The sequence below is a fragment of the Lampris incognitus genome, chromosome 21 (genome assembly GCF_029633865.1).
Source record: "Lampris incognitus isolate fLamInc1 chromosome 21, fLamInc1.hap2, whole genome shotgun sequence".
In the NCBI taxonomy this organism is placed as follows: Eukaryota; Metazoa; Chordata; class Actinopteri; order Lampriformes; family Lampridae; genus Lampris; species Lampris incognitus.
The window spans coordinates 11,824,664-11,848,307 of NC_079231.1; the positions used below are offsets into that span (position 1 = coordinate 11,824,664).

The 23,644-nt window shown below is 46.9% G+C and overlaps 1 protein-coding gene across 1 annotated transcript in view; it reads left to right on the plus strand.

Annotated features, from left to right (window-relative positions):
• The first annotated feature begins 2,024 nt into the window (after positions 1-2,024).
• LOC130131608 (protein unc-80 homolog) overlaps positions 2,025-23,644 on the plus strand; it is a 106,067-nt gene continuing 84,447 nt past the window's right edge. Inside the window, 9 exon segments of the mRNA XM_056301372.1 lie at positions 2,025-2,116; positions 3,380-3,428; positions 3,759-3,915; positions 5,981-6,360; positions 8,211-8,334; positions 8,456-8,520; positions 10,205-10,347; positions 21,931-22,204; positions 22,910-23,044. Of these exon segments, the coding sequence (XP_056157347.1) occupies positions 2,025-2,116; positions 3,380-3,428; positions 3,759-3,915; positions 5,981-6,360; positions 8,211-8,334; positions 8,456-8,520; positions 10,205-10,347; positions 21,931-22,204; positions 22,910-23,044 (1,419 nt within the window).

Sequence of the window (23,644 nt, forward strand, 5' to 3'; positions counted from 1 at the left end):
TGGTGGCAGCAACATTTGACTCTTACTTGATCTGCTCAGGATGTGGATATAATGTGTGTATACATATATGATGATGATGATGTGAGACCAGGTGTGTTGTGTATATATGGTGATGTGAGACCAGGTGTGTTGTGTGTATATATGGTGATGTGAGACTAGGTGTGTTGTGTACATATATGTGGTGATGTGAGACCAGGTGTGTTGTGTATATATGGTGATGTGAGACCAGATGTGTTGTGTGTATATATGGTGATGTGAGACTAGGTGTGTTGTGTATATATGGTGATGTGAGACTAGGTGTGTTGTGTGTATATATGGTGATGTGAGACTAGGTGTGTTGTGTGTATATATAGTGATGTGAGACCAGGTGTGTTGCGTACATATAGTAAAAGGTGATGTGAGACTAGGTGTGTTGTGTATATATGGTGATGTGAGACCAGGTGTGTTGTGTGAATATATGGTGATGTGAGACCAGGTGTGTTGCGTACATATAATATAAGGTGATGTGAGACTAGGTGTGTTGTGTGTATATATGGTGATGTGAGACCAGGTGTGTTGTGTGTATATATGGTGATGTGAGACTAGGTGTGTTGTGTGTATATATAGTGATGTGAGACCAGGTGTGTTGCGTACATATAGTATAAGGTGATGTGAGACTAGGTGTGTTGTGTATATATGGTGATGTGAGACCAGGTGTGTTGTGTGTATATATGGTGATGTGAGACTAGGTGTGTTGTGTGTGTATATATAGTGATGTGAGACCAGGTGTGTTGTGTGTATATATAGTGATGTGAGACCAGGTGTGTTGCGTACATATAGTATAAGGTGATGTGAGACCAGGTGTGTTGTGTATATATGGTGATGTGAGACCAGGTGTGTTGTGTATATATGGTGATGTGAGACCAGGTGTGTTGTGTGTATATATGGTGATGTGAGACCAGGTGTGTTGTGTGTGTGTGTATATACGTATAGTGATGTGAGACCAGGTGTGTTGCATACATATAGTATAAGGTGATGTGAGACCAGGTGTGTTGTGTATGTGTGGTGATGTGAGACTAGGTGTGTTGTGTGTGTATATATAGTGATGTGAGACCAGGTGTGTTGTGTACATATATATGGTGATGTGAGACCAGGTGTGTTGTGTATGTGTGGTGATGTGAGACTAGGTGTGTAGTGGGGTTTTGGTTGTGGTAACGTGGTGATCTAAGTTAAATGTTGTCATGTCCTGGTCTTAAAGGCTGCAGTACAGCAAAGTGAGCCATGTTGTGAACTTATTCCCCTGTTTAGTGACATGAACCATGATCGTCCACCTGCTGGTCATCACATCCACATTGCTAATGATCATTATCATCATTTACTGCTGTGTAAATATCGTATGTAAGCTCCAGTAGTCATCCCTAAATATCGTCACATTATCGATATTACCGATATCGATATTCGGTCAGAAAATATCACATGTGATTATGACCCCGCATCTGCCAGACCTGATTCTTTCTTACACGCGCCGTACCGCAGGGTCGTCCATGCGCGCGGCTGCGCGTCACATCCAGTATGTTGTAAGTGCAAAGTAACGCAGCCGGTCCCGCACATCCGCCCCACATGTGGCGTCAAGGTTAAAGCCACCTGTTGCTGTGGTTCGAGCGGGATTATCTCCGCTGCGCGGGTGCAGCACATGTCGGTGGCTGAAGCGATTAAGCGTCGGTTCGGTTCGGCCCTCCGCGTCTTTTCGTTTGCTTCACAGGTCTGTATGCATTTCCCACGTTTCGTTTTCCGGCCGCGCGTCGGGCGGAGCGGGGTCTGAAAACGAACATTTTGCTCCGGACGCGCGCGCGCTGCCGCTGTTCAGGGCGGGAGGTGCTGAAATTGGAGAGCGCGCCCCCCCTCTCGCCCCCCCCCTCTCTCTCTCTACCGACCGACACTTGCAGCCATTTTACCCAGAACCAGGCAGTCATGTGTTGAGAGAGAGAGACTCCGCGTTACCTGGACGGAGTCGCCGCCGCGTCCTCCGAACCGGTTCGGCCAAAATGGTGAAGAGGAAAAGTCTGGACGACACCGAGCCGGAGTGCGGGAAGGGAATCCCGTTTCCCATCCAGACCTTCCTATGGCGGCAAACCAGGTTAGTGCGCGTGTGTGTGCGTGTGCGTGTGTGTGTGTGTACACGCCGGTTTAAGACGATAACAGGTGTTGTTGGCCGAAAGTGAGGCGGATTCGCCGGTCTGGCGCATGGAAAAAGGGTTTTCCTGCTCTAAAATGCGGCGTCGCCCTCCAGACGAAGCGCGGCTTCGTTCGAGCTCGACCCGGGGATGATGTCCGTGTCACGGCGTGTCACGTCGCTGCTGCCGCTGAAATGTGCTAAATGGAGGGTGGATGAGGAGGCTGGATGAGGAGGCTGGATGAGGAGGCTGGATGAGGAGGCTGGACGCACGATTCTGCAGACTCACAGTGCGAGTGCAGCTGAGACCGCGGTGCTCCATGACTCCGTCTCACACCTGTACAGCAACTCACAACCACACCACTCAGCACGCTGCGCAGCAGACAGAGAATTGGCCCCAGCCAAATGATCGTTCGCCCCTGCACAGTGCGTCCTGCTACACGTCTGTTTCTACAGCTAAACACACGTCTTGTGAATGGGACTTCAGCTGTGCAGAAACCAGTGGCGGCTGGTGCGAAAAAAATGGAGGGGGGGGCGCAATGTACCTCAGCACAGCACACCTGACCGCTGCTTTAATGTCGACACAGTCACAGAGTTATTAAGATGGACAATGTGGCCTATAGATTTGATCAGGGTTCGTAGACGGTGGATGATTGACAGTCGAGACGAGGCGTCGTGGTGGGTGTGAACGGGATTGACGGCCACGAGAATTGTCCAATCACATTAGCTCAAAAAACATTAGAACGATACCAATTCACTGCCAATAAAAGTGGGCGTGTCTGGGGCGGCACAGCACTGCGCCCCCTGGAAAATCTGCATAAACCAATCAGACAGCAGCCTCGGGTCACCTGCTCGCCACAAGTTCAAGGGCTTACATAAGGTATGGTTTGGCCGGCGCCCCTCGCCCAGGAAGTATATGTATTCAGACAGGAACCAACCAAATACCATTTGAACCAATATTTAATGCTGCTGACAGGCGCTGACAGACTGACACTTTTATTTCATCGTTATTTGCATTATACAACTACATTATATTTAACATGTTAAATATAATTTAGTGGGTTTTCATCTCTTGATGTTTAAAGGGGGCGGCGCCCCTGCGCCCTGTACTGGCCAGCCGCCACTGACAGAAAGCATCTATCTTCCTGTTAAGGTTAAGCTGAAAACATGTTTTACACGTATCGTGTTTTAACTAATATTTGTGCAATCATGTCGACCATGTTTCAGTGCATTTCTGCGTCCAAAGTTGGGGAAGCAGTATGAGGCGTCTTGTGTGGTAAGTCATTTTCTATCATGTCGTTTCAGTGATGAGATGAAATAGTGGCTGCCTTCCTAGCAATCTGTTTTTACCCTAAATGCACCTGCAAATAAACCCGCCACTCCACACTTAGCAGATTAGGTTTTTCCCTCCTTTGTTTATTTCTGCATCGGGGACTTGTACTCATAATGCTGCTTCTCCAGATCCCTCTGCATCCAGACAGAGTCGCCCTTGTGCTTCTCAAAGGCTGTGCCACGCTTGAGACCATGTGGAACATTCTGGATATCAAAGAAAGAGGCTTTGGTTTCAAGTTGAGCTCTCTCTCTCTCTCTTTGGCTGTGTCCCCAGTCCTTTGAACGTGTGCTGGTGGAGAATAAGCTCCATGGTTTGTCTCCAGCCCTGTCAGAGGCCATCCAGAGCATCTCTCGCTGGGAGCTCGTCCAGGCGGCACTCCCCCATGTGCTCCACTGCACTTCCATCCTGCTGTCCAACAGGAACAAGCTGGGTGAGGAGATGTGTGTTTACAGTTAGAGATTAGATTTTAGGTATATGATTTGGTTGTCATTCAAACCTTAAATGGGAGAGGTGAGAAGCTAACGTGTGAAGTCAGCTGCTGCAGTATTGTAAATGAAAAGCTGAACACAGACATTGACCCTCCATGACAGACGGTTTGAGATCTCCAGTCTAACCTAACCTGCCACAAATGAACACGTAATGATTGTGTTTTGTTCCTGAGTTTAACCATCACCTCAAAGGAGGGGGGCTTAATGCAAATATAAGAAACATATAATGTACACACACACACACACACACACATATACATATATACGTATATATATATAGCAGCTGGATAGCTCAGTAGGTGAGAACGCCAGCTTCCGGTTGGGACGAGTCTTCAGTAAGAGTCCGTGGCATTAGACTCCTAATGCTATACAAGCCAACTGCCTCAGACCTGAGTGAGAGTAACACGAATGGAGTCATACCAGCTCGGACTTTGCCCGGGTTAACATGGTCTGCATCAGGTGTTGAGGAACCAGGACAACCTGATGAGAAATGGGCTACTGGAACAAGATATTCATGGACAAGGGCCAAGAATCTGGAATTGATGGAATGCTACTATAACAGCAGACTCCAGGAGAGGGGCTATATGTACCGTATGTGGGAACTGCGGGCCAGTAGGAGACCTACTTCCACATTGACTCAGAAGCAGCTAGTGGATCAAAGCTGAAACATTAATAGAAGGAGCTACTGACACAACTTGAGATGGAGAGGCTTCAGCAGGATGACTATATAATTCAGCACCCTGAAGGGCCACCCAGTAGGCAGGAGATACATGAGGAAAGAATCCATCCAGCTGAAACCATCCTACCAGCCATGACAGCAGAAGCTACTGAGGTTCAAATGAATCATGGCTAAACTAAAGATGGCTCGGCTTCCACAACTCAGTGACAAAGTACCATCACAAAGCCTGCTTGCGGATGTGAACACGGCCTTACACAATATCTCGACTGCCACCATAACGGAGACCAGTGAGCTTGTATATGCCACTGCAACCATAATCCTGGAGATGCTTGGGTACAGGATTAACAACACAGGACCACAAGAGTACCCTGTACTGAAGAGAAGGTGGGAAGCCAAGATCAAAGCAGCATGGAGGGATGTTAGCAGTTAACAGAGGTGCAGAAAGGTGCGATGAAAGACGGGGTAGTCCAAATGGGAGACACCGCCAAAGGTGGGTGAGAATGGCAGAGCTATGATCCTGTGAGAATACACGTTCCAGACTGACAAGCAGGTGCTGGCTCACCAACCAGACATTGTGGTGGTGGACAAGGAACAGAAGACAGCAGTAGTGATCGATGTAGCGTCCCGAGCGACGGCAACATCAGGAAGAAAGAGCATGAGAAGCTGGAGAAATACCAAGGGCTGAGGGAAGAACTGGATCAGATGTGGAAGGTGAAATCCACAGTGGTAATAGGAGCACTAGGGGCTGTGACCCCCAAACTGGGAGAGTGGCTCCAGCAGATTCCAGGAACAACATCTGAGGTCTCTGTCCAGAAGAGTGTGGTCCTAGGAACAGCTGAGATACTGCACAGAACCCTCCAACTCCCAGGCCTCTGGTAGAGGACCCGAGCTGGAGGAAGACACACCCCACCCCAAAAAAGGGGCAAGAGGGAGATTTATATATGAAAAAACAAGAATGCAGTTACACCCATGTGATTTTTTTTTAACCTTTACGTATACAAGGTCGGTTGACTGAACACACATGCTCTCTGTATGAAAACAAACACACACATACACATGTGCATACATATGTGTTGAGCAGGTCATGCTGCTGAACATGCAGGATGATGTATGTATTATCATTATAATATTAATAAATTCTTCAATCGCAGTCTTCAAAACAACTGATACAACACAATAAAAGTTTGCTGACAAAAGTACTGATAAACAAATAAAGGGAGGAGTAAGAGCTGGCAAGACACAAATAAAAAGATTATTAAAACGCCAGTCAACAAATGTTTGTGTTTTTTACTGTTGTGAAGGTGTCACAGAATTCACCGGTACTAAAGGCTGCTTGACCTCTGAACTTTGAACTCTTCGGTCTGCAGGCCACCAGGACAAGCTGGGCGTGGCAGAGACCAAACTGCTGCACACGCTCCACTGGATGCTGCTGGAAGCGGCGCAGGAGTGCAATGCCGAGCCGGGTCTGGGCCACGGCTGGTCCGGAGGAAGTAGCAGCAGCGCTTTCCTTCAGGTGCTGGGGAACCAGGGCTCCTCACCCGGGGCCCCCGGCTCCTGCTCGGGCTCAGTTCTCGCAGGGTCGGGGCCCCGACACAGCAGCTCCCTGCTGGAGGAGGACGAACACACCCGGACCAAGCTGTTCCACAAGAGCATGGCCACCGTGGAGCTGTTTGTCTTCCTTTTCGCTCCACTCATTCATCGCATCAAGGTTTGGTATCATGCACACACACCCACACAAACACTCACTCACACACACACACACACACACACACACACACATACACAAGCACTCACACTGCATATTTAATCTCCCATCTAGCTATTTCATTTGGGAAAACTGACTAATATAGATCAGTAATTTACGCACACACACACACACACACACACACACACACACACACACACACACACACACACAAAAGTGTTGCACATCTAAACGTAGAATATGAGTGAATAAGCAACCGGATATTTGCACATTTCCAACACACACCGTCCTGACTGACCTGTGTGTGTAAGGTAGGGCTTCAGTTATCTGGGACCAGTGTGTGTTTCTACTGTGTAATAAGTGACTGTATGTGGGTTCTGTGGAGACCAGTGTGTGATTCTACTGTGTAATAAGTGACTGTATGTGGGTTCTCTGGGGACCAGTGTGTGTGTTTCTACTGTGTAATAAGTGACTGTATGTGGGTTCTCTGGGGACCAGTGTGTGTGTTTCTACTGTGTAATAAGTGACTGTATGTGGGTTCTCTGGGGACCAGTGTGTGTTTCTACTGTGTAATAAGTGACTGTATGTGGGTTCTCTGGGGACCAGTGTGTGTTTCTACTGTGTAATAAGTGACTGTATGTGGGTTATCTGGGAACCAGTGTGTGTTTCTACTGTGTAATAAGTGACTGTATGTGGGTTATCTGGGAACCAGTGTGTGATTCTACTGTGTAATAAGTGACTGTATGTGGGTTATCTGGGAACCAGTGTGTGTTTCTACTGTGTAATAAGTGACTGTATGTGGGTTATCTGGGAACCAGTGTGTGTTTCTACTGTGTAATAAGTGACTGTATGTGGGTTATCTGGGAACCAGTGTGTGTTTCTACTGTGTAATAAGTGACTGTATGTGGGTTCCCTGGGGACCAGTGTATGTTTCTACTGTGTAATAAGTGACTGTATGTGGGTTCTCTGGGGACCAGTGTGTGTTTCTACTGTGTAATAAGTGACTGTATGTGGGTTCTCTGGGGACCAGTGTGTGTTTCTACTGTGTAATTAGTGGCATTAACTGACCTCCCTTCACTGTTAACATCTTTATTTGATGTATGTGATGCTTAAAGTCACTGTATTTTTTAAACCTTCCTATAGAAATTATATTATTTATGTAATACTGTCTCTCTCACACACACACACACACACGCACACACATCCCCATTCACCCCTCTAGCCCATACCAGAATTAGGATTTCAGCCTCAGCGTCTGACTTCCTCTTCCTTTGTGCACGTTTGTCTTTTTCTAATTGTGAAGTTCTTGATTATCTTTGATTTAACAACAGGTTATTATAATTAGCAATTATCAACTAAAAAGTCGATATTGGTGTGGCAGCATGGTGGCACAGTGGTTAGCGCGGTCACTTCACAGCAAGAAGGTCCTGAGTTCGAGCCCCGGGGTAGTCCAACCTTGGGGGTTGTCCTCTGTGTGGAGTTCGAATGTCCTCCCCGTGTCTGCGTGGGTTTCCTCCCACAGTCCAAACACATGTAGGTCAGGTGACTCACCGTACTAAACTGTCCTTGTGTGTGTGTGTGTGTGTGTGTGGGTTGGCCCTGTGATGGCCTGGTGACCTGTCCAGGGTGTCTCCCCGCCTGCCGCCCAGTGACTGCTGGGATAGGCTCCAGCATCCTGCAACCCCAACTGGGATTAGCAGCTTGGATAATGGATGGATGGATGGATGGATGGAAGTCATTATTGGTCACAATTGCAAAAGCCATTAATTATTAGTAATGATCATTCTTATCATTAAGTCAGCAGTGCGATGTTCATAAAGCCAAATGTTTTCCTTGTGTTTTACTTCCTGTAGGAGTCTGACCTGACTTTCCGGCTCGCCTGCGGTCTGGTCATCTGGCAGCCGATGTGGGAGCATCGGCAGCCGGATATCTCCGCCTTCACCGCTCTCATCAAGCCTGTCAGGAACATTGTGACGGGTGAGATGCTGAACTGCATAAATGAATAAGCAAAACTCCTTTATGTGCAGCCTGAGTTACTCTGCTCCTCCTCCTTTATTCTTCGTGACCATGTGTAATCTGCTACGCTTGTCCATCACAGCCAAAAGGAACTCCCCGGTCAATAACCAGTGCAGCCCCGGTGGATCTGACAACCCCGGACCAATGGTGAGTCCACATGTTTGGCTGAAATCCTGTCAGATCTTGCAATCCAAGTCCCATTGGAGGGGGATGGGGGTATACCGGTATTCTTTGGGGGAGGACGGGGTAGGGGGGTATGCTGATATTCAGTAATGGCTGCCATTCAGGAGCATTAGCCATGTACACCAGCGTCATGACCCCTAACCTTGCTCCGATCCCCGTCCAACTCAGCAGAGTGAAGCTTGGTGAGCAGAGGTGGTGGCTTTTTGGTCTTTTTGCCTGTTTCTGTAGGTCTTTCTCTCTCTCTCTCCAGCTGCTGTATGTGTATGTCCCTCTCTTTTTCTCTTCTTTTATTCTTCAATCCCTCTTGTATCCAAAATCACTCTATGGATTCATCTCACGCCATTTTTTTATTTTTTGGATTTTTCCCTGTTTTTCTCTTCAATTGTGCTTGGCCAATTACCCCACTCTTCCGAGCCGTCCCGGTCTCTGCTGCACCCCCTCTGCTGATTCGGGGAGGGCTGCAGACTACCACATGTCTCCTCCCGTACATGTGGGGTCACCAGCTGCTTCTTTTCACCTGACAGTGAGGAGTTTCACCAGGGGGACGTAGGACATGAGAGGATCACGCTATTCCCCCCAGTTCCCTGCCCCCCTCTGAACAGGCGCCCCGACTGACCAGAGGAGGCGCTAGTGCAGCATCCAGGACACATACCCACATCTGGCTTCCCACCCACAGACACAGCCGTTTGCGTCTGTAGGGATGGCCAACCAAGCCGGAAGTAACACGGGGATTCGAACCGGCGTTCCCCATATTGGTAGGCAATGGAGTAGACCGCTACGCTACCCGTACACCCTCTTGTGCACTCTCTTCACCGTCAAATACGACGTGACAAAAAGATGGCCTTTCAGTAGTGTCTCCATTTATTGCTCCCTATAGGGTCCTGTAGAGAGTCTTGGTGTCTCATATGTAGGGAATAGTGTCTCATACATAGGGAATAGTGTCTCATACAGAGGGAATAGTCTCATATGTAGGGAATAGTGTCTCAGACGTAGGGAATAGTCTCTCATATGTATAGTGTCTCTTATGTAGGGAATAATGTCTCATATGTAGGGAATAGTGTCTCATACATAGGGAATAGTGTCTCATACAGAGGGAATAGTCTCATATGTAGGGAATAGTGTCTCAGACGTAGGGAATAGACTCTCATACGTAAGGAATAGTGTCTCATATGTAGGGAATAGTGTCTCAGACGTAGGGAATAGACTCTCATGCGTAAGGAATAGTGTCTCATATGTAGGGAATAGTGTCTCATACGTAGGGAAGAGTGTCTCATACGTAGGGAAGAGTGTCTCATACGTAGGGAATAGTGTCCCATACGTAGGGAATAGTGTCCCATACGTAGGGAATAGTCTCTCATATGTAGGGAATAGTGTCTCATATGTAGAGAATAGTGTCTCAGACTTAGGGAATAGTCTCTCATACATAGGGAATAGTGTCTCATACGTAGGGAAGAGTGTCTTATACGTAGGGAATAGTCTCTCATACATAGGGAATAGTCTCTCATATGTAAGGAATAGTGTCTCATACATAGGGAATAGTGTCTCATACGTAGGGAAGAGTGTCTCTTATGTAGGGAATAGTGAATGAGTGGAGGAAGGAGCGGCCGCAGACACAGCTTAAGATTTGATCTGTCCTTCCACGTCACAGGGCCTCCAGGGTGTCTGTGAAGCCGCCCAATCAGATTCCTCCTCCCCCGGCGCTGGTGAGCAGAGCTGTCGCCGTGGTAACTCGGTGGAGAAAGGCGGCCCCTCCCAACAACCCCTGCTGGTCAAAGGAACTTCCAAGAAAAAGTGAGCAGTGCCAAACAATTGTACATTTACATCCGTACTTTTATTGATATTCACATTTACATTTGATCATTTCGAAGATGCTTTCATCTACGACGTCTCACAAGACAGCCAGCCATTAATGGATAACTTCAAATGTTACTGACATCATAGATCACTACATAGTAATCGTATCATAGTAGTACTACTGTACATGAAGTAGTAGTAGTAATGCATTTGCTTCAGAGGAATCACATCATAATAGCAGTATATAAAGTAGCAGTAGTACACTTGCTACACAGTAATCATGTTATAGCCAGGAGAACGTGTGTTGAGTGTGTTTAGTGTGGGTGTGCCTCACATCATTTAGTGTAGGTGTGCTTCACATCATTTAGTGTAGGTGTGCTTCACATCATTTAGTGTAGGTGTGCTTCACATCATTTAGTGTATGTGTGCTTAACATCATTTAGTGTAGGTGTTCTTCACATCATTTAGTGTATGTGTGCTTCACATCATTTAGTGTAGGTGTGCTTCACATCATTTAGTGTAGGTGTGCTTCACATCATTGAGGCGGTTAATAGGGAAGTAAAGATAAATTTGAATTTACATCCACATTTGCCTAACCCAAATCGTGTTGTGTCAGTGCTGTTGATTCGATAGCTGGTGTTGAAGCGTCATATCACAGCAACATGGGATCCGTTTGGACTATCGGGGGTGTCATGGGCCTGTTTCAACAAACCATCTGGTTTGTCAAACTTTGAGACTTATTTGCTGTCCCTCACGTAGAGAGAACTGGTTTGTGTTGGATGAAAGGACAACAGGGGTTGTCGGTCCACTTCCATTTCCCCTTCCGTGTCAGTATAAACTCTCCAGCTCAACTGCCAGAGGGCGGGGCGAGACAGGCTGAAGACATTCACTAGCTTATTGTATTTCAGGACTGAGATTCTTTGTTGTGGTCGACCGACAGGATGAAGTCAAGTCTATTTTATTTGTATAGCCCAATATCACAAATTACAAATTTGTCCCAGTGGGTTTTACAACAACACAACATCCTGTCCATAGATCCTCACATCGGATAAAGAACAACTCTCTAAAACCCTTTAACAGGGAGGAAAAATAGGAAGAAACCTCAGGGAGAGCAACAGAGGAGGATCTCTCTCCCAAGACGGACAATATGCAATGGCTGTTGTGTTTACACAACTTATGCAATACAACACTGAAAGAGAATAACACAATTATAATGGAATTATAAAATATATGAAGAATATTATGAGGAGGATGTCAAGCCGTGTCCTCCTGTCAGGTCACCATGTAGACCTGACAGGAGGACAGACTACACATGTACACAGGAGAGACTCACATCACACCTTTTACACACAAGGGAGAAGAGACAAGAGAAGACATTAGTCACACATCGGAGAGAGAGAGAAGGATACAAAGATGATGTCAGTACTGAGACACTTTTGGGGAAACTGATCTCACCACCATCATTCATTCATCCGTCAGTGCAGTTCCGCGTTCTGCATTGAAGCTGTGCAGTAGTGCAGTGATTTTCTGTTTGACCCGTGACATCTGGTGCAGTTGTCTTGTTGACTGCTAAACAATTTGCCCCGAGGTGCAGACTCCCACATGCTGCAGGTGCGCGGTTCAGTTCGCTGTGGTGAGAGTGCTTGTATGAATAGCTCTTGCTTCCACTGTGTAAAGCATCGCTCTAAGCAAGGCCATGTTCTCAGTCACTGCACACACACACACACTCGCTTGTCTTGTCTGAGCTTGTGCAGACCCATCTGACATTTGCCCGCACAGCCGGGGTAATTACGCTGAAGTAATGTGCTACATGTCTAATGCTGGCAGAGATGCAGGCCCGGGGCCCGGCATGACATGTTCTGGCTTGGTTTTAGTCCGCCCTGAGGCGAGCCTGGCGTCGCCGGGTCTTCACCACAGACAAATCCTCAATCTGTGGCCACTTTAGAACCAGGCACTTGTGATTAACCTCGCTGGCAAAGAAATACAACGGTCATGACGAGAATTTGTTTTGTGCGCATTCACAACAGACAACTTAATAATCATAACGATAAAAACAACACGGAGGACAGTCCGAGCTTTGGCACTGATCTCATCCCAAAACATAAGCTAATGGGGGGGGGGGCTAAAATGTGGGCTATAAAAATGCTAGAAGGACACACACAGGCCAGTCAGAGTCTTTCTGGTAGACTGTGTGCGGGGCAAAGTGTTACATATCATTTAATGGAAGTTAAGGAGAGTTGTGAGGTGGGCGGGTTTAAAGGGACATTCCACCAGTGATTTTGTGCATGCGCAGTCAGTACTGGTGAGTAATGTAGTGGATTGACGTAATAAAATCCTCACTGTTTACAGTATTGACAGAAATTGGCGTTCTCCTGCGCACAGTCTTTCCCACTGCACCTACACGTACCACAGTCTATTGCGCGTAAGTCTCTGTATCATCATCCATAAAGTCCTCTGCCCTAGTGTTGTGTGACGTAGCTTAGCTGTGAGAGGCTTCCCACCCACAGACATGGCCAATTGTGTTTGTAGGAACACCCGACCAAGCTGGAGGTAACACGGGGAGTCAAACCGGTGATAGAAACCCTGCTTTGTTGTAGTTTTTCTGGCCGCTGCCAGCTGACGTCACGATACGTCTCTGCCTCCAGAGATGCAGAAATGATCAGGAACAACCGCAAGTGTATTTCATGCACTATCCCTGTCACAGAAAAAAATCACTGAATTTTACCTTTAAGCTGATAGGTTAAGGAACCCCATCGGCTGATGTAAAAATACAATATACTGATGCCAGTTGGTCTGTTTTATATAGACAGAGCAGAGTAACAGTATTGGTAAATGATAAGCCGACTGCTCTTGCAGGGAATGAATGCTTAACTATTGCAGTGTCTGAATTGTTAGTACACTACATACTTAAAGTAGGTAGTGTGTATTGCATACTATTAAGGCACACTATTCAGTGCATACATATAATGTGGTATGCACCATGTAATGTATACGTTACACTTGGTGGACCCTTTGTAACCCTGTGACCCTCTGTCGCTTTTGTATTAGAAAAACTCCGTGCACAATCTTCCGCTGGAGGTCAGCTGACCGTTTGTCAACCGGTAGCTTGTACAGGGACTGCCAGCAGCCTTTCAGGGAAGAGCCTGGGCCAAAAAAACTCAGACCACCTCCATGCTTTCGTGGCCTGCAGAGACTGAAAGTGCTTCACCTTCGCACACAGGATGGAAGTTGCCGTTTTTCACAGGTCCTCAAACTTGTCCAGCTGTGGGCTCTTAAAAGAAAGGAGTCAGCCCTCCAGCTTCTGCCACTCCCCCACATTAGGAGAGACAGTCAACTGTGGAAAGCTATAATCTGCATCCTCCTCCCAGTGGCCAGCCACCTCACGGTTCCCCATCATAAATGTCCTCAGGTACTCTGGAAGTGACACACACACCTCCTCAATAATATGTCTCAACAACCTGGGTCTGATTTTTGGTGCATTGTTGCAGGGTCCCCGCGGGCATCAGCAGATGTCCCAGCTTCCCACATCCGGCTTCCTTCAGAGAAGATCTTATGATGGCTGAAGACAGGGCCTTAGTGGCATATCCTGTTTATGTATCTTAGGTAACCCATACAGACTAGGTGTAGCGCCCCCTGGGTATAATCTGTGGTACAGCATTCTGTCAATAGCATTGTCCTGTTCTAACAGCTTCAGACAATCTATCACATTTTTCTTGTAACCTCTGCCTGGATGTCGTTTCAGGGGCTCATAAGTATTCATGTCACTAAGTAACGTCATACATTTCTTATGACAGTCTGTCTGGTTTAATAGAACAGTGCATCTGCCTTTGTCCGCCGGAAGGATGATGATGTTATTGTCCTTACTGAGAGTCGTGAGAGCTTTCCTCTTGTCCACTGATGTTGGGTGGTGGTGCCTTCGCATTGCTGAGGCAGGCTGACACTTTCATCCGCAGTTGCTCCGCTTCCGGGTCCGCGATGTTGTTTTTACAGATGGCTGATTTTGAGGCTGTTCATTATGTAACTGTTTTGTTTGTAAGGGTGGGGATACCTGCAGTCAGGTGAGGCTGAAGAGGTCACTTAGATGATGATGAAACCTTTCTCTCAATAAACGCTGTGTCCAGATGAACTGATTCAACTTTCTTTGATTTTCGTACCTGGATTGTTGAGCATGCATGAAGACGGGATTTGGGAATGTTTGCAATCACAGCATTGTAAGATGGTGACAGATGTACTCTTAGGCCCCACCCCCCACCCCTTCGGTTCAGGGATGGTCGTTCCCTTTTCACATAGATGGCCTCTTTGACTTCCCGTTCAAACCAGCGTTCCTCCCTATCAAGGATGTACACATCCTCATCCTTGAAAGAGTGGCCACTGGCCTGTAGATGGTGTAGACTGTGGAGTCCTGGTCTGTAGATGGTGTAGACTGTGGAGTCCTGGCCTGACGTGTTAGCTCTCCTGTGTTGTGCCATCCTCTTGGCCAGCGTCTGTTTGATTTCCCCAATGTACAAGTCACAGCAATCCTCCTGGCACTTAACAGCTACACTATATTGCTCTGTTTGTGCCGGGAGACCCGATCCTTGGGGTGGACCAATTTCTGGCGCGGTGTGTTTTGGGGTTTGAAAGCAACTGAGGTGGATTACTGAGCATGCATAAAGACTAATGAGGGTTCCTTTCACTCTCTCCAGCATGGAAGTCCTGAGCTCCAGTCTTTTTTCTTGCAGCAGGGCATCAGCAGCAGAGTCTGGATTACTATTCATAGCACACTCAATGTTCTTAATACTGTCCTCAGCTCCTGGACTGCTGCTTTAATCCTAGCAGTGCAGTGAGATGTATACTGCTGACAGAAGACGCGAATCTGTGCCTTACCCACTTCCCACCACTGCCTCAGCGAATCAAAATTAGCTTTTTTACTTTGCCAGCAGACCCATAATTGTTCAAAGCGCTGACAGAAAACGCTATATGACCTAACTTGGTGCCCAGGACAAATGATCAAATCTGATGAGATGGTGATTAGTGAAGCCAACTGGAGTAATGGCGCTACTAACTAGACTGGATGCAAGTGACTTTGAAATGTAGAACCTATCTAGCCCTGTTAGTGCTCACCCTGACCTACGTGTACCGTCTAACCGTGGGGTGTTTCAGCCTCCATGCATCTAATTGAGTAACTATTCTGCCGAAGCCACCAGATGACTAAATGTGTGGTTCCTCACTTGTCCTGTCCATGGTGAAATCAGTGGTGCAGTTCCAGTCCCCGTCTATGATCAGCTGCTCCTGTCCGTGCTTCTGCAGCTCATCCCTCAAAACACTGAGAAAGGCTAATCTGTCAGCCCCTGAGTTGGGGCATATACACTGACCAAACAGAAAAGGCACCCTTCAGTTTCTACCCTGACAGTCAGACACCTCCCCTTAACTAACTCCACAGATGATTCAATTCTTGGATTGGTTCTTTTAGTTTAGTTACATTGCTACCCCCCCTCCCCCGCTAAAGTTGGTGCCATGGCTGAGTGCATATGACCCCTCCCACCACCGCCCCCAGTCTGTCTCATTAGTTTGGTCACTATGAGTTTCTTGCAGAAAAACCACATCTATCTTGTTCTGCTTCACAGCCTCAGCCACTAAAGCCCTCTTACATCTGTCCCTCCCACCATTAATGTTGAGAGAGCCAACCCTGAGCCCCTGCATAAGATGGGTAGAACAGAGAAAAAGAGAGAGACAGAACCAGCCCGAACCAGAAAAAAGAATAAAGCACCCTGTGATGCATGATCATAATTTATTTCACAATTTTTGTCCCTTTTACAGTGTTCCCTTCTGCTGCCTTTCTCAAGGCTGTGATGTGTTTCTTAAGGTGAAAAGGTTTTTTCTCATCGAGCAGCTCAAAACCAACCAGCTTCAGCAGATGACCAGCAGTGCTAATGAACTTATCTGTATCACTGAAACAATCTTTTACTTTTACTGACTTCCCAAAGGTTTCATCCAAAAAAACTATTTATGTCCTCCAGAGAACGCAGATCTGTGCTGCGGTTTGTTGTTTCATCAACTGACACACGATCAGACTCCGACTCGTAATCCATGTCCTCATCCTCTCCTGTCACCTGGCTACTGGGAATCTCCTCCACATTCTGAGCTCCCTTCAGTAGGCCTACCACCCCCGCTTCACACTCTGTCCCTCACTACTGAGCACGTCCTCGGTCCCTGCCGAGCTGCTATATGCAGCCACCTGTTCAGCTGCGAGTGTTTCTGCAAGCTCTGCCCCCGGCTCCGAGGCCACAGGCGGGAAGCCCATTTCCTCATCTACAACCGGTGGAGCAGGATGTTCCCCCGACTGACTCCGATCTCCTCTCCCCGCCTCGGAGACATTATCAGTGGGCAGGATGTGAGCTTCTGTGGTGTTTGCCTCCGTTTGCTGTCTATGTGGACATGTGAACCGCTAATGGCCGACATCGCCACACTCCAAACATTTCACCTGCCCCGAACTAGCATACACCATGTACGAGCCATTATCATGTTTAACTCTAAAGGAAACCTCCAAACTCTGTGTCAGAGAGTCCAAAGACATAAATACCTGTCTCTTGAGTGACTGAACACGTTTTACCTTCGGACCGGTACATCCGAGACTGACGGTTTTGAAAGCACTGGCAAATTTACCAAACCTCTGCAGCTCATTTTCCAACAGTTCACTGGAGGTAAACGGCAGAACACATGACACTGTGATTCTGGCGGAGGGAACTGACAATGAGGAAACGGTAGTATACTAGATATCCCTGATAACTACAACCCCTCCATCATCTCACTGACATGACGCTCCTCCTTCAAAAACACCACGACAACCTTGTTCATCCTGGAAGCAAACAGTAGATGCCATGACCAACTTGCTCTCCTACGGCCAACAAAACCTCCTGCACCGTCACGCTGGGCTCCGGCAGGACTACCCAATCCCGTGACGGATGGATGGAGGTGGCGTCTCAGAGGACACCATTCCTCCTGAAAACAGCCCGACAAAACCACTGAACCCTGGGTAAAAAGTAGGAAGAAAGTTTACCTGGTCATGCGTATAGGACAGATGAGGAATACAGGGGATGCCAATCTCACATTCACCACCCTCACTCACAATCACACACCCAACCTCCCAGCGTGCAGTGCAGAGAGAGAGAGAGTTATCCTCATTGTTTTTCTGTTTGGGCTTAACAAAGGCAAATTAATTCCTGCTCATGTAGGTCAGTTGTGTGAATTTCAAGTATTTTCTGTGTGTGTGTGTGTGTGTGTGTGTGTGTGTGTGTGTGTGTGTGTGTGTGTGTGTGTGTGTGTGTGTGTGTGTACCTCAGTAGATCTGTGTAACATAGGACAGGAGAAGATAAGTTAAAAAAAAACATGGTCAAATGTGAATCTATTTTTGTCCAGTGACAGCAGTGACGGGGTCTTATTATTTTATTCCATGAGAAGGAAATAATAAGAGCTCTGAGGCTCTCCTTTACACACCTCCGTCAGGGAGAACCAGGATAAAACCATCCCCCCATCAGAGCACTCTGATTAATGTGGTTTCCTCATCCTGCTGCCGGTCTCCGCACACTGCCGCCTGGTGATGCTGGGGTAGTTTCTATAGCAACCATCAGCCGCAGCATCTCTTTTCCTGCGTGCAAGTCCAGGGGACAGGCTGAGGATAGCTGTCGTCACCCAGTCTCCATGGCAACTTGACACAACAGCAGCAGGCTGTGTGTGTGTGTGTGTGTGTGTGTGTGTGTGTGTGTGTGTGTGTGTGTGTGTGTGTGTGTTGGCTAGACGGTGAAATGTGAAACAGTCTCTCCTGTCCTCTCCCAGTGAGTTCTGTAGAAAACCGTCTCTTCCAGCTCCATTTAATGTAATGGGAGATTAAATCCCCCCCCCCACTCTTAATATCAGTGTTCTCCCCCTCAGTATGTAGTGCCATATATATTCTGTAGCCTCGACAGGAGATGACCTTCATTTCATCTTATTTGTAGTGGACTCGCAGAGGCTCTCTCTCTCTCTCTCTCTCTCTCTCTCTCTCTCTCTCTCTCTCTGCTGCCCGCCAATGGATGCTGGAGGGGGGCTGTGCCCTTGTTTACCATCCTCCTCTGATGCATTATTAATGAAGACATGTTGCAGGACACAATGACAGAGACATTACAGCGAAGTGGAATGCTGTGTCATGATGACTCTGTTGATATTTGTTTGTCCGTGTTTGTCGGGGTTGTTTTTGCTGTTGGTGACACCAGCTGCTCGGTCATGGCATGTTTTAAGGTCTTAAAGGTGAAAGGTGGCCATAGGACTGGTTGGGAGGTTGACAGGGAATTGGATATAATAATAAATGGAGTCCATTTACCATTTATAATTGTCTATCTGCTCTCACGTCTATTTTGTTATTATGTGTTCACACGTCAGCACGTGTGTACACATGAATGGACATGGATATTTACTTCGTAAACATAGACTTGAAAAGTCATGTCTTAATGAATTAATGTTTTGGTCAGAGGTGTCCTACAACTGACCCAGAAAGGGTTAAAATGTATTTGTAAAATGTTGTAGTTCTGCTACAACACAGTTCACATTCTTGTTAACTTATTTAATGGACATGTATTTGTGTTGCATAGAAATGTTAGTGTTTACATGATTAAATAGTCTTCATCCTGAGCTAGCTACATCGATCACCATTGATCGGTTGGTAATGAGGTTCAATAAGGTCACTGAGGCAGATCAGTTCTTCTTTTCTTACTCTCCCGTCCGTCCCCCTGTGGTGGCTTTTATCTTCTGCACCGGCATTGTCCTTTTGTCTTTCCATCCATCGTTCCATCAATAAGAAGACTGTGTTAACTGTAGAGGGGTGTGGTGTCTTGATAGATTTCATTTGTCTCTCAGAGGGTCAGCCAGCTGCTCGTGTGACCTCCCCACAGGAAATAACAGCCAGCATTTTGCTTCATCATGTCTGACCACATCAGGGGTAAAAATACAGGCCCTCCGGTAGGGTATTCAGGACAGGGGTCATTAATTACCCCAGCCATCCTGCCCATCTTACTGTTTAGCCTCCCAGGTCTGTGGCCAGGGCGGTTATGGTGGTGGGGGTATTTTCGTTTGCCCCCTGACGGTGAGGTCAGCATGCCGGGTTGACCACAGAAGGATACTCTGTTATGTCTTTATCAAACACACTTTTCTGCTCTTTTGTGAATTCAATTAAATTAATTTCATATCAATTAATCAATAATCATTTTTTTCAAGTCAGTTTGTGTTGGCCAAATATGATCACATAAAGGAATTAGACTTGGTGCATTGTTCTCAGTTACACAATACATATAGGCTATACATGTCATCGTCATCATTGGCTGTTACTCGGGGTCGAGTACGACTGTCCTCCTGGGTCCCTGTGGGTCTTCAGCTGGGTGTAGAGGCCTATCCTGGAGCCACATATGCTGGGGCAGTGTGGGCAAGGGTGTGAAGAAGTGGTTGAGGATGTGGTTTGGGTCTTTCTGGTAACTCGCTCCTTTCTGAGTCTGCGCTTGTTTTCAGCAGCATGATGGAGGTCATGGTTGTAGCGCTCAGCACCCTCACACACAGCCAGTCTCCAGGCCTCCCTGTGGTGTGAAGGTCGATGCCAAACCTTTTGACGTGGGCCTTGATGTTGTCTTCATATCGCTTCTTTTGACCTCCTGGGGCACGGTGTCCTGTCACGAGCTGAGAGTAAAGGACTTGTTTCGGACGTGTGGAGGACATGGCCAGTCCATCTCAGCTGATGTTGTGCGATAGTGCGTTTATCCTCCCAGCTGATATTTAGGATCTTGCTGAGGCGTCACTGTTGGTATGTCTCGAGGGCTTTCAGGGGACTGCTCTATGTGGTCCAGGTTTCTGACCCATACAGTAGGGTGGGCAGCAATACCCCTCTGTACACCAGAATTTTTCTTCTGGCCTGAAGGTTGCGGTTCTCAAAAACCCTTTTACTCAGTCTTCAGAAGATCCAGCTGGCACAACTGAGACGATGGTATATTGCAATGTCAATTTTGGCTTTGGAAGAGAGAAGCTGCCAAGTTATGGGAACTGTTCCACGTTTTCGAGTCTGGTGTTGTCTACAGAGATGGATGGGGGCAGAGCAGACTTATTTCTGTTGGGTGAGGGTTGGTAGAGGATATGGGTCTTTTTTATGTTAATGGCCTGGCCAAGCTGCTTGTATGCCTTTGCAAAGGCGTCTAGTATGCTCTGTAGTTCCTCTTCTGCGAGGGACACTAAGGTGTTGTCTTCGGAGTACTGCAGCTCTACTGAAACTCATCCACCTTCTTCCCCTCTATTCCTTGCATCCTCACCATTCCGTTGTCCTCCCTCTTGTTCACTCATATGTATTTCATCTTGCTCCTACTGACTGTCATTCCTCTTCTCTCCAGTGCATACCTCCACCTCTCCAGGCTCCCCTCAGCCTGGTCCCTACTCTCACTACAGATCACAATGTCATCCGCAAACATCATAGTCCACGGAGACGCCTGCCTGAGCTCGTCCCTCCACCTCTCCATCACCATTTCAAACAAGAAAGGGCTCAGAGCCAATCCTTGATGTAATCCCATCTCCACCTTGAACCCATCTGTCATTCCAATCACACACCTCACCACTGTCACACTTCCCTCATACATATCCTGCACCACTCCTGCATACTTCTCTGCAACTCCCAACTTCCTCATACAATACCACACCACCTCTCTCGGCACCTTGTCGTATGCTTTCTCTAAATCAACAGTTCTGCACATCACCCTTGTTCTTGAAAATCGGTACCAGTATGCTTCTTCTCCACTCCTCAGGCATCCTCTCACTTTCCAAGATTGCGTTAAACAGTCTAATTAAAAACCCCACTGCCATCTCTCCTAAACACCTCCATGCCTCCACAGGTAAATACTAAACTCAGAACTAACGATGAGGTTAGGGCAGAATATAGAGAAGAGATAGTAAGAAAAGAAACAGCAGTTATCAAACGCACGAAGCTGCCTCTCATGAAGGCATATGCTGGAAACAGCTGGCAGTGACGTCCACGGACCAACACCGGAGGAGGAGCGGTACCAACACCAAATTGTCCCTGATCACACAGTCAAGTAAAAGTCCAGAGGAGTGCGGTCCAAGGAACAGCTAAGATACTGCGCAGAGCCCTCAAACTCCCAGGCCTCTGGTAGAGGACCTGAACTTAAGGAAGACACACACCACCCGAAAAAGGGTGAGAGGGGGATTTTTTTTAATCTACATACAAAAACTATCAATGTATCTCTGTATACTTTGAGTAGAAGAAAGAATACATTTGACTTGAGTCCAGTCCATCACACACTCACTCATAAGTTTCAAATCAAAACCAGTCTCCAGTTCACCTGACGTGTACGTCTGTGGTTCTTGGGGATGAAACCAGCATCAACACATGTACACGGCATAGAATGGCTGGGATCAAACTCGTGACCCTCTGCTCAACTTTTAACCCGCCCGGTCAGCCGTGGTTGTCAGTTCCACCTAAATCATCGCTTTATACTAGATGACCAACACCATGAGAATTATGATAAAAAAACACACACACATTTCCCTCTCCCTTGTCCTCCTCTTCCTCCTCAGGACGTCGGCTCCGGGTGGACTGCCGCCCTCGCTGGCCCAGCGTGCTCGCTACGCCACCTACTTTGACGTAGCGGTGTTGCGCTGTCTGCTTCAGCCGCACTGGACGGAGGAGGGCGTTCACTGGGCACTGATGTTTTATCTGCAGCGTCTGAGGCAGATCCTGGAGGAGAGACCAGAACGTCCCCCAGAGCCGCTGGTTGCCCCCCTCCCGCGCCCGCGCAGCAGCTCGATGGTGGCCGCCACACCATCCTTAGTCAACACCCACAAAACCCAGGTATGACGAAGGATGAAAACTGTTATTTAATTCTTGTTACATCCTCCATCATGTGTTCTTGTTGTGTGCTGCACTGAACATCACGTCAGAGTCTCTCTAAAGAAACCTGGGTCATTTGGCTGCCATCTTGGAAATGCTGCCGGGCAGTAAGCTCTCGACCAATGAGACTAGGTCCCTGTCTTTTACAATGGGGAGGTGTCTATATCTCAACTTCTGAGACACATGTTATAATTTGCATTTCATATTTAGCAACACTGACAATTTCATTTTTAACATGTGCCTGCACATTGTTTTTAATGACAATAAAATGGAATTGAATTGACAAATTGTACACATGTAGTTTTAAAGTTTATTCCAAAAGATGCTGTTTTCGCAGGAGGTCTTTTTTTCACCTTACTAATGCTCGTACACATGCTATCCATCGCTTCAGGAATCAGTGAAGTTTGTGAGTGATCTCTGTTAATTAACAGAACTGTGGCTGTGTCAGTCTGAAGGCGTGATTGGTGGATTTTCTTTATGATGTCATGATCTTCAGATGAAGACGCTTAGATTGGCCAGTTTTGCTGACATCATGATGTCACATGGTTTCATGTTGTCAGTGGAGCCATCTTTAGCGTTTCATATTGTTCTATTCTAACCCGAGAGAGCACACTGTCTCCACTCTAATTTAAACTGTCTCTGTTTGTATCATGTCTGTCTTTACAGGACATGAGCCTGAAATGCAATGAGGAGGGCAAGGCTTTGAGTGCGGAGACCTTCACGAAAGTGTCCCTGACAAACCTCCGCCGACAGGCTGTCCCTGACCTCTCCTCTGACCTCGGCATGAACATCTTCAAGAAGGTTGGACTCTAACATTTAGACATCTCTAAAAAACACCTGCAAAAATATTGTTAATATTTGTATTAAGCCCCTCTGGACACCAGACGGTGGGCTCTATTCAAGGGCAGCCGCTGTCTTTCAAGGTTCATTTGTGATAAAGGATTTTTTTAAATAAATGAGGCTGTTAATCAGGAAAAAAAGTTGCATATGTGTTGTTAACATGGCTTTTCAAACTACTAGGAGAACACATTATTTTTCATTTAGCATGAAATTTTATTGGAAGGATTGACTTGTTCAGTATCCCTTTTGACATTTACAACAGTTTTAACCTGAGGAGACAGTATAATACTTAGCATTTTCCAATAAAGCATTGTTTTGGTATTGCAATGAAATGAAAAATATTGAAATTATCATTGAAATTATCGGTTATCCGATATTGCCGAAGAATTCAATATCATGAATCCTTCATTCAAATTACACCCAACTGTACACACATTCCTCAAAACCTACACACATTTCAGTCATCTGTCAGGTAAGTCCTAAACCACAGAAATATTTTACTAACGGGACTTGATGTATATTTGTGGGATTAAAGGTGGGAAGGAAGCGATGAAGACAGCT